General features: G+C 43.2%; 1 protein-coding gene across 3 annotated transcripts in view; it reads left to right on the top strand.

Moving 5' to 3' along the window:
• The window catches only part of abcg4a (ATP-binding cassette, sub-family G (WHITE), member 4a), a 33,365-nt gene that overhangs the window by 5,490 nt on the left and 15,529 nt on the right, over window positions 1-12,346 (top strand). For all 3 annotated transcript variants that reach the window (XM_067407420.1, XM_067407419.1, XM_067407418.1), the window contains exon 2: window positions 1,738-1,975. In XM_067407420.1, coding sequence (XP_067263521.1) covers window positions 1,747-1,975 — 229 coding nt within the window. In that variant the 5' untranslated portion in view covers window positions 1,738-1,746. The remainder of the gene's footprint in view (window positions 1-1,737; window positions 1,976-12,346) is intronic.

Here is a 12,346-nt window from a genome sequence, read left to right as displayed (position 1 = left end):
AATAAATATACTAAATAATGCTGATTTTAAGTTTTCTGTGATGCGTAGGTTTAGTGTAGTAGGGGGATAGAATATATGGTTTGCACAGTATAAAACTCATTATGTATATGGAGAGTCCCCACAAAGATAGCAAAACAACCTAACGTGTGTGTGTGTGTGTGTGTGTGTGTGTGTAGAATTTTCATATTCTATGTCATTCAGAAAGTTCATATGAATCAGCACTATACTGTTGTCAGGCTGTAATCGGAACTCCTTACATCAATTCTGGAATTAGCTACAACCTCAGCTTTCCACATCCAGCAGGGAAATGTTAGAATTCTACTAAATCTGTCAGAGCTTTCATTTGTAAATATAGGGTAATTCTATAAAAAAATGTATTAGTGTATCTATCTCCTCATCCTATGATAAACTGGAAAGATTCTAGTATGAATTCTGGAGGTATTGTGAGTATAACTTCAAATATTTTGACTGAGAGCTTCTGGGAAAGAGAACTTAACACTGTGATAGACCTCAAAAAACCCAGATCACCAAATGATTCATTATAAGTTCATCTATAAGGTATTTGCCACCACCTGTTTATTATATAAAATGAAAAGAAAGTCTAACCCCTTTTGCCACCTATGCAGCAGTGCAAGTCAAGGTACATATATGCATATATTCTGGGACTGTTATCGAATCCAGTTGTTTTGGACCTTGGTACAGGACATATTGAGTGATCTGACCAAAAAGGTTATCCCGAAACTTTGGTTGGAGCCATCTACCCCTGCTAAGTTTACTTGAATATCCTATTTGCTGGACATTGGCCTTTTGGTGTGTACTACAGCCAAAGTACATGACGCCACCAGAAGGTCAAAAACATTTTGGTTGGACCTTACTGACACTGTATCAGACCTTTTGAAATGTATTGGTTATACCTCTAAATAATTAAAAAATTCTTTTTTATGACTGTGGGCGGATCTTGGGCTCTGATGTAAATAGTTATGTCTAAAATGTTTAAGAAATAAAGAAAAATTTTTATTAGTTTATCTAAATATTAATAAAAATAGAACTGATTATGCTCAGGAAAGTGCTCAGGAACTAATCTGAAATAGAGAGAGACGCTCGACCCGGTGGTCAGCTGTATTCTTGTCAGCTTGTTCGTTGAGAGCTGCCCCCGCAAAACTGAAAAAAGGTTTCCATCAAAGCTTTAGATGCTGGCATCAAATTCCACAGGCTTCAAGGGTTATTACTCTACTAACTGAAACTGTCTCCAAGCGCATAACCCTCATGTCTGAGCAGATGCTTCCTCTGTCACAGATTTATGCTCAAAATATCTTTCTAGATGGCCTTAGGATAATATAGTTAGCGCCATAATGCCATTCAACTAGCCTAACTGAATACACTTCATTAAAACAAGTATAATGTGGTTAGAATGAGTGAATGTTTACTCAGAATGATGAGCACCATGATTAATTTATGTTTCCTTTCAAAAGACATGGTGATTTTGTTACCTTTCTGTTCCTCCTTGTTTCTGAGCTCCAGCTCAACCTTACATATGTATCACAGACTCAAACAGAAGTGTGAAATTACACACCACTCATCAAAGGCATCTTCTGCATAAGTGTGTGAGAAGTGATTGCATTGAGGTATTTGATTGCAGAAAGTAGTTTTGTGATTATGATTCTGTGTCTGTACAAATGCTCCATATTTACACATTCTAACCATTTTCTCATCATTGCATTCTCTCACATTTCCCAGGCTCTTGGTATGGCTGCGAAGTCTTTAGATCCGGGGTCAGTCTCCATTCCCATGGAGGAGACTAAGCGTGCCGGAGGAGCCCCTCCGGATGCCGCCATGCTGACCCACCTGAAGAAGGTGGAGAACCACATCACGGAGGCACAGAGGTTTTCTCACCTGCCTCGGCGTTCAGCAGTGGATTTGGAGTTTACAGAGCTTTCCTACACCATCCGTGAGGGCCCCTGTTGGAGGAGGCGAGGTATTGCATGAATTTTCCAGATGAATCTTGATTGATTGCAGTAAGATGAAGCTTAAACTTGGATAAAAAATAACTCAAAATGAGTGATTACAGATTGTTTTTCAGGTAATAGTATTAGTGGGTTACATATTATACCTTTGAGATTTTTTTATTGTGTCTGACAATTATTCTCCTTTTATTGCCCATGAGTAAAGTGATCCTGTGATTTACTGCTTTTATCACTCCCAACCCATGACAAACATTCCAGATATGATAAGCTACACAGATATGTGCAGATATAATAACATTAGCCAAGAAACGGGAACTGGAATTATGCAACAAATCAAACACTCATTTGTGTGGTTGTCAGGTGCTAAACATTTGTGTTAATTAAATTTATTACACAGCTTTCTGAAATACTCAGAAATTGGTGGATCGCTGCTGTCAGATTATCAGCTCATCCTGGTACAGAAACCTTGTTGTGTCTCAGTTATCAACTGTAGTAAAAATAAAAAGGATTTTACTGTAATATTGATGCACTGTGTTCTAAGCGGAAGCTTTTATTTAATGTACTGGCAAGATCATAAAATTATTTTAACTAAATAAAATAAATTTTTCATGTCATCCTTTTTATTGGTGAGTTGGTGATGACCCAGTTGTGGTTTATTTTGTGATATGGACAGAATAGCTATACATAATCCCCTATCACTCTAAACTTATGACACACAAACACACATATACATGGGTGTAATACTATTAGCCCCTCACACACACTCCACCCTGAGTCCTGGGCTGTAGAGTGCTGTTCTCAGCAGACTTTAGATATAGTAAATAATTCACTTCCCTAGACAGCACACTGCTCAGCTGTCTGCTGCCTATCCTAACTAAACCTGCCCGGGATGAGCTCAGCCCACACACGTGAATGCTCACAAGCACTTTATTGATAAGGACAATCTTCTTCTACACCGCCCCTTTTTTTTTTTTTAGTCCGGTTGCAATGATTCATTGTACATGGTGTTTTTTACTCTGCAGCATAAGCTTGTTTTTGATGGGCATATGAGACTGGATAGGTTTGTCTGACATTCTGTGTAGCTTGTGAGATAAGATAAGAGATGAAATCGTCTTAAGAAGGTATATGGAGCACTTATGATTGCAGGAGAAATGGTTTCTGCTTAAATGCTCTTAAACAAAAAGAAATTGTTAGTTTGAGCTTTGGGTGTATGTGGGTATATGGCTGGAAAAGGGATCATTTAATTATTAATTTATCTTTAAACCATGTTATATTGTTACTGTACTATCGCTCATTTTTCTCTCTATGAAACTTCTTCGAAACATGCTGAGTGCATTAAGTAGTATATAATAAGATTTTTATTATACAGCACTTGTACATAATTTATATACACAATTTTATTGAATATAATTTATACATGTACAAAATGTTTATGACATTGCATCATTGTTTCACAAAAGGAATAAGTAGATTGTATTTAATATATATTAAAATAGCTTGTTTTATATATATATATATATATATATATATATAGAGAGAGAGAGAGAGAGAGAGATACATAGATACATACATAGATAAATACATAGATAGGCGCACAGATAGATAAATAGATACATAGATATATGGAGAATAAAGCAGGTTGCATACACTTTTGTCCCTTTTACCGAACTAATTCTTCTCCTTTTTCCCATCGCATATCAGTTTGGAGAGGTTCTTAAAAATTAAGGATTTGTTGTTGTTATTGCTGTTTTATAATATACTGCAATACACTGAAGTGCCACTACAGTACCTGACACTATTTGCACTACGTAGAAGTAGCATATAACAAATATTAGTGTAAATAGCATATAACTAGTGCACAGAAAATACTTCTATATTTTCACTTAGTGTAAATAACATCTATTGCTATTTGAACTTAGTGCCATGAAAATACTTTCTGTTGCTATTTACACTTAGTGTATATAGCATCTCTCAGTTATTGCACTTAGTGTAAATTACTTCTATCGCTATATATTTTACCTGCTTATGTTTCACTACATATCTCAGAACTCTCTGTCTTTTTCTTCTCCTATCTTTCTCCCTCTTTCTCTGCTCCATGTTAGCCAGTAATCCTCATGGAGAGGTTGCAGTGGTGTGTTAATGCTGGTGAATGATGGGTTTTGCACACACAGCAGCTCCTATAGCTTCATGTCCTCCAGCATGCTGAGCTCCACCCACACATAGCCGCATACACACACACACTGCACAAACCAAGCACACGGACACGACAGATGTATATAAGGTCTCCTGCACACACGTGCCCTTGCTAAATGGAAGACGGTGAATCATAGAGTGGGGATCTCTATGACATTGATAGCAGGCCCCTCCTGAGACTCTGTATGTTTCTTATATGTCATCATTGTTTTTTTCTGAGTTAGCACCTCATACATTAGTATGCCATTCTTTCATTACCTCATACCTCATTATACAGTCCCTCTGTTGTTCCATCTGTTGAGAAACAAGCTCTTTCATGTGCAATTTATATATCAGCAGTTTTAGATGTATCAGTTCATGCTGAAAAATATTTATATCTTAGCAAATGTAATAACCTTATAAAATCATCTTGGAAATGAGATAAATTTACAGTCTATGTGTCTTTATAAAACAAATTAGTTTTTGTGAAATATCATTACAATTTAAACTAACTGTTTTCTATTTTATTGTATTTAAAACTACGGAGCATGGTGATGGGAAAAAAATGTGAGATGGGAGGAAAAATTATATGTTTTGGATGCTGTTCTAATTAGCTCCTTAACTACATTAACTAGCAATACTTGTTTTCTCAACTCCCTTATGCAAAAACACCTTGCTGTTCATTTAGGTTTTTTTTCCACCAACCAGACAGTATACAACAGCCACAACCCACATGGACATTTTTATGCATTAAAATTAGAATTATCATTAGAAATACCGTAAAAGCAAATGTATTTGTTTGCATGGTAGATTTACATGTCGATCCAGGTTTACCTTGTTGTTTTTCTCACCCTTTCATTGCTTTGCAGTCCTTGAACCATGTAAGCATGTGGAAGATTTCGTTGTGAAGGACATATTGTTCCTCTATAAGTACTGCCCTGAGCCTTGAATGATAATGTATGTGAGTAAAGGCAGAGCAGATAGACTAATAGTTATGTGCAGACTGATGGTTTCGTTTCTGACTGATGAATAGAAGCTGTGTGGCTGTCCTGCCATTTAACCCTCCTCCTTAGATGTCATACTGCCTCTTCCCTCTCCTAGCCTCTCATCTTTATTGATCGGTCTCTGTTGTTTTTGCTTTTCTGTATTACCTCTGGCCCCTCTCTCTCCACTTTGTCTTTCCCTCTGGACTCCTGTTCACCTGTCATATTTTATCTTCTCTATCTTCTCTGCAATTACTTATCCCTTGTTCTGTTCCTCCTCTCTCACTGCTTTTAGAATGTGTTGAATCATAAACATTCTGAATTTTGGATGCTTGCCTTGAGCTGAAGCTGTAGGAACCAGCAGACATGGCTGCCACAGATGTTATACAATACCAGTGCATATGTAAATCAGCCCAGTGGTAAAGTTAGAGTTATGGGTAATGAACAGGTCTGCTAACAATCTGCTCTGTGAATATTAGGCTTTTCAGTATGGATCTCCACAGGCATCAGTGCTTAACAGCAGCTAATTAACCCTAAAGACATTTTTGTATTGCACCAGATATTTCATTCAATTTGAATTCAACTATCCCTTTTCCACCTTCAAACTGTTTTTTTCTTTTTTTACCTTTCCTGCAGTGTGTAATATAGCTGTTTGTGCATGCAAACGATCTGGAATGATACAAAGCACTGCAAAGGGAGTTATTTTCTCCAACAGTAATTATTTTCCTGAAATACCTCGTTTGTCCTGCCATTTTTTTCTGTGACTTGGCTACATTTACAATTGTACACATTTCCATAATGCCCACCTACTGGCTTAAAGCGTTAGTTCACCCAAAAATGAATTACTCACCCTCATGTCGTTCTAGACCTGCAAGACCTTTGTTCATCTTCAGAACACAAATTAAGATATTTTTGATGAAATCCGAGAGGTTATTTAGCTCCCATAGAAAGCGACGAATTTACCACATTCAATGTCCAGAAAAGTAGACATAGTTAAAGGTACAATATGTAAGAATTTTGCAGTAAAATATCCAAAAATCCACTAGGCCAGCGTTATATATTTTGTTCACTTGAGTATTTACAATATCCCAAATGTTTCCAATTATTTGAAAATCATGAGAAAACTAATTATTGTTATATAGCTCAACATGTTTAGTTTTATTGCTTAAATTTAATTCTTGATTTTTTTGTGAGTAAGGTTACCATGCCTCAGAGAAAAACACTATTTTGTGAAGTAGCTAACATAGAATATTCAGATGCAGCTTTTTATTTTTAGTAACAGCAATACAGAATTTTCTCCATCATACAATACGTTTTAAAATTAATTGCATGCCATTTATCAACACAAGCCATCCAGCATTTAATATGATATTCTAAAATCGATCTATCTTACTGCAGTGTGCAACAAATGTCTCACAGCAGCCGCCGAGTGAACGCACAGAGTAACGTTATTACATCATTTTTGTTACAACAGAGACACGGAGACTGAAGTAGAAGCAATCCAGTTAAGTATTTATTTACAAGCAGTTGAGCACAGAGTGATAACAAGCAGATATAGCGTGATGAGAGATGAATGGGATATAATACTGTCCCTTTCAACTTGCAGATGCTGGATGAGAGATGCAGTGGAGGGAGACGATGGAGACACTCACACACACAGGTAGGTTTGCACACGGGGAGACCAGGAGACGAAGGAGATGAAGGAGATCGCTGGAGCAGGTAGGTAAGTCGTTTGGGAGTCCTTAAGGTAAGCATACATATGACGTAGTGCGAACGAGACCGGACAGTGAGTGTGTGTGAGTGTGGTGGCTTTATGGTGCTGGTGATTGCAGAGTTAATGACTTGCAGGTGGCGGTGATTAGAAGGCTGGTGATTGAGTGCGTGGGTACTGCAGTGAGGTGGAACCTGACGTGTCTGTGACAGTACCCCCCCTCCCACGGCCCGCTCCTGAGGGCCGCGGACCTCGACGCCGTGGTGGTCGTCCTCTAGGTCGTGGGGCAGGTCTGTCCGGGTGATTGGCGTGGAAGTTCTGTAATAGGATAGGATCAAGGATATCATTCTTGGGTACCCATGAGCGTTCCTCGGGGCCATAACCTTCCCAGTCAACGAGGTACTCGAGCTGACCACCACGGCGCCGGGAATCCAGGATCTCATGAACCACGTAAGCTGTGCCGTCCTCCAGGATGAGTGGAAGGGGGGGCTCGGCGGCTGCCACGTCAGGTTCTGTGGAGGGAACAACAGAAGGGTGGTGAGGTTTTAGTAGAGAAACGTGGAAAGTAGGATGAATTCTACTATACTGTGCAGGGAGTTGGAGACGGTAAGTGACGGGGTTGATCTGCCGAAGGATGGTGAACGGGCCAATGAAGCGGGGACTCAGCTTCTTGCAGGGCAGACGCATCCTGATGTCCCTGGTGGACAGCCAGACCTTCTGCCCCGGTTGATAGACTGGAGCGTCGGAGCGTCGAAGGTCGGCTGTCCTCTTGCGTCTGCGCAGGGCTCTCTGCAGTTGGTGGTGAGCTGAGTCCCATACCCTCTCGCTCTCCCGGAACCAGTAGTCGACTGCAGGGACGTTGGAGGGTTCCCCATCCCAGGGGAACAGCGGGGGTTGGTAGCCGAGTACGCACTGGAAGGGTGTTAGTCCAGTTGTGGCTTGACGGAGGGAGTTCTGTGCGTACTCGGCCCAACCCAGGTACTGGTTCCAGGAGTTCTGGTGGCCGTGACAGAAGGTACGCAGGAAGCGGCCAATCTCCTGGATCTTCCTTTCCGTCTGCCCGTTCGACTGAGGATGGTATCCAGATGACAGGCTGACGGTCACACCCAGGAGGGAGAAGAAGGCCTTCTAGACGTGGGAAATGAATTGAGGTCCTCTGTCGGAGACTATATCTTCAGGTATTCCATAATAGCGAAAAACATGGTTGAATAGCATCTCTGCCGTGGCCATAGCGGTAGGTAGACCCTCCAGGGGTATCAAACGGCAGGACTTAGAGAAGCGGTCTACCACCACCAGGATGCACGTGTGACCGTCAGACTCAGGGAGATCGGTGACGAAGTCCACTCCCAGGTGTGACCAGGGTCGCTCAGGAACGGGCAGAGGAAGTAGCTTGCCGGTGGGAAGATGGCGTGGACTTTTGGAGATGGCGCACTCCCTGCAGCCCTGCACGTACCTTCTGACGTCGTTGGCCATGTTGGGCCACCAGAAGCGTTGTTTGAGCAACGAGAGGGTCTCATTGACCCCCGGGTGACCAGTGCCAAGTGATGAGTGGGTATTGTGCAGAAGTGGAGTGCGACGTGCCCGTGTGACGTATTGCAAGCCTTGGGGGCAACCCGGCGGAGTGCGTGTGGAGGCATTGGAGGAGGGAATGGTTTCTTCAGACCACTGGATAGGGTTCACGAAGATAGACTCCGGCAGGATCTTTTCAGGCTCTTCGGGCTTTTCCTCAGGGGAATGGATACGAGACAGAGCGTCAGCTTTAGTGTTCTTAGAACCAGGGCGGTAAGAGATGGAGAAATTGAATCTAGAGAAAAACATGGCCCAGCGAGCTTGGCGAGGGTTGAGTCTTTTGGCAGCCTTCAGATATTCGAGATTTTTATGGTCAGTGAGAACTTGAAACGGATGAGTAGCCCCCTCCAACCAATGCCTCCACTCCTCGAGGGCAAGCTTGACGGCCAGGAGTTCGCGGTCACCGATGTTATAGTTAACCTCCGCCGGGTTGAGCTTGCGGGAGAAGAAGGCGCATGGATGGAGTCTACTTGGCGTCCCCTGCTGCTGTGAAAGGACCGCTCCCACTCCGGTGGTGGAGGCGTCCACTTCCACGATGAATGGTAGGTCCGGGTTAGGGTGGACGAGGAGGGGAGCGGTGGTGAAGGCTCTTTTCAGGGTCTCGAAGGCGTTGGTGGCAAGTTGGGACCAGGACAGAGACTTGGGCTGGTTACGGAGTAAGTTGGTGAGGGGACTGACGATGGTACTGTAATTCTTGATAAATCTGCGGTAGAAGTTGGAGAATCCTAGGAATCGTTGGAGCTCTTTGATAGTTGATGGAGTGGGCCGGGACTGGATAGCGGTGACCTTCCCCTCGTCCATCCGGATGCCACTGTGGTCAATGATGTATCCTAGAAACTGCACGGAGGGTTGGTGAAAGGAGCACTTTTCAGCTTTTAGGAAGAGGTGAAACTGCCGTAAGCGTTGAAGGACCTCCGCAACGTGGTGGCGATGTTCGGCCAAGCTCCGGGAGTAGATGTCATCAATATATACCAGAACGAACTTGTGGAGATACTCCCGGAGCACCTCGTGAATGAAATCCTGGAATACGGAGGGGGCGTTGACCAGGCCATACGGCATGACGAGATATTCGTAGTGTCCGGTGGGCGTGACAAAGGCGGTCTTCCACTCGTCCCCCTCACGTATCCGGATGAGGTTGTACGCGCTGCGGAGGTCCAACTTGGTGAACACAGTGGCACCGCGGAGATGTTCCAGGGCCGCTGGGACGAGGGGAAGTGGGTAGCGGAATTTGACGGTGATTTTGTTGAGGGCACGGTAGTCGATGCAGGGCCTCAAGCCTCCGTCCTTCTTTGCCACAAAAAAGAAGCTTGAAGCAGCAGGGGAAGTAGACGGGCGGATGTATCCCTGTTCGAGTGCCTCTTTGATGTATTCCTCCATGGCCTTCTCCTCCGGTAGTGATAGGGGGTAGATGCGTCCCCTAGGCACTGGTTCACCCGGTAGCAGATCGATGGCACAGTCCCATGGCCGGTGTGGAGGAAGTTTGGAGGCGCGCTGCGGGCAGAAAACGTCACTGAAGGGGGCGTAGTCCGGGGGGACATCCACGGAGCGTTTCTCGACAGGGCTTTCGATAGAGGTGGCGTTCAGGGAGAGAGACTTGGAGAGTGGAGACTTTGGAACAGGAAGCGCTGGGAAACAGTCGGGAAAGCAGTGATCGCCCCACTTCAGGATTTCGCCCGTGCGCCAAGAGATGGTGGGATTGTGTTGTTCTAGCCACGGGCGCCCTAGAACCACGTCAGCGGTGGATTCCTCCAGAACCAGCAGATGTACCTTCTCCGAGTGCAGGATGCCGACACAGAGTTGAAGAGGTCCCACATAATGACGGATGTTCTTACGGCTCAGGGGTTTGCCCGTGATGGAGTGGATTTGATAGCTAGTCGGAGACGGGGAGACTTTGAGGTTGAGTTGTCGGCAGAGGGCACCAGAGATGAAATTTCCTGCTGACCCTGAGTCGAGGAGCGCCACCACTGGAACAGAGGTGTTTGCAGCAGTAAGGATTACAACAGTAGTGAGTGGTTTCATTTTTTGGATAGAGGGAAAAATTGCACTCACCACGGGCCGAGGAGGACGGGTTGGGCATGTGGAGATGACATGCCCCGGTAATCCACAATATAAACATAAGTTCAGGGTCAGCCTTCTTTGTCTTTCATTTGTGGTGAGACGAGAATGATCAATCTGCATGTGTTCGGTGGCTGGTTCTGGAGGGCTGACGGGTTCGGACCGACGGAGGAGGTTGGTGATGGTTGACTGGCCCTGGTGCTCTAGGAGACACGACTGCATACGGGACCCCACGCGAATGGCGAGTTGGATGAAGCGTTCAAGTCCAATGGAGTCCTCGTATGCAGCGAGATGCAGCCGCATATAGGGTTCCAACCCCTGACGGAATGATGTGATGAGAGCTTGTTCATTCCATCCGCTGGTGGCGGCTAGCGTTCGGAACTGCAAGGCATATTCGTTAACAGAGAGATTACGTTGTTTTAGATTGTAGAGTTTCTCACCAGTCGATGAATCCGTCAGAGGTTTCCCGAAGACCTCCCGGAAGTGAGAGACGAACGCCGAGTAAGATCTGACCACAGGGCCCTTTTGAGTCCACAGAGAGTCTGTCCAATGGAGCCTGACGTGTCTGTGAACCTGACGTGTCTGTGACAATTTTCAACACACTCAAATGTATCTAACATGATAAACAGAGCTGCATTACCTCATTCTCATGACCGGAAAAGAGGAAGCAGCGCCGGCAACTGTGGCATATAATAAAAGTTCCACTGCTTGCGGCTTGTGTTGCGTTCGTCTCTCATTAAAAATAGCTCCAGTGGCCTCGTTCAGCTCCCACAACAATCGGTCCTACACTGCTTCATACTACAGTAACGTTAATAATAATAGCATCAATGAACATGATTTCTTCCCGAGTCCTATCCTGATTCTTTTTTCGGCTATGATGTGAAGACCACATGTCCCAAGATTCCGCGCTCAAACTTTGCGTCATCAAGCTACGCCTTTGTTTTGAATAGGCCTCTATCAACCTCTAGCGGACAGAAAATTCTTATTGCACCTTTAAAATAGTGACAGTGGTTTAACCTTAAAGCAGGGGTCTCAAACTCAAATTGGCGGGGGGCCATTTCTGCGATTGACACCTCATAGGAGGGCCATATTAACATTCAAGCGCAAGAAAGCACAACATTTCAGAAAATTTACTTTCCTTTACATTATTTCTCATTCACTTTCATTAGGCCTACTAAAAAATTTTTATACCTATACTATAAATATTTTATTTACCATACTAAATGTAAACAGCAGTGTCTCTCTCATTTTTACAGAGTGTAATATAATTATATAATACTATTACTAATATAATACTAATAATATAGCCTACTAATATAATACTATTAATTGCAATAGTTTGGTGCAACTTCTCACATCCAACAAAGAGCATGGAATAAAAAAAAAGGTGTAATTTAGGAACAAAACCAGCTAAACTTGTGGCGTGGAGGGGTCAGAAATAAACAAAAAAAAATGGAGCTATATATATCAACTTTATTTTGTCAAAAAATAAAAATCTCTAATTGTTACATACATTATTAGTTTTTAACATTTAGTGGAAGTATTTCCCTAACTTTATGTTAGCTTAAATAACATTACAATTTTGCACTGACCAACACTGTAGGCTATTGAACACATACAATCCCTGAATACATTTGTACACTCTTCTGTTTCTTGACAGACACGTGGCAGCGCTTGTGCTCACACAGCTGACACACATTTGTCCAAGATGCCGTTTGAACATCGGTAACGTTTAATGGTTGCATCGGACGCGTTTCGGTGGTTTTAAATAGACGCTCGTGACTTAAAGTCGAGTGCTTTTACTGTGATTTAGGCAAGCGTGCTCATAATAGAAGCGACGCGGTTGAGTTTGAGACCACTGCCTTAAAGGGATAGTTCACCCAAAAATGAAA

Source organism: Chanodichthys erythropterus, chromosome 13 (assembly GCF_024489055.1).
Source record: "Chanodichthys erythropterus isolate Z2021 chromosome 13, ASM2448905v1, whole genome shotgun sequence".
Lineage (NCBI taxonomy): Eukaryota > Metazoa > Chordata > Actinopteri > Cypriniformes > Xenocyprididae > Chanodichthys > Chanodichthys erythropterus.
This window is presented reverse-complemented; position numbering and strand designations above follow the sequence as displayed.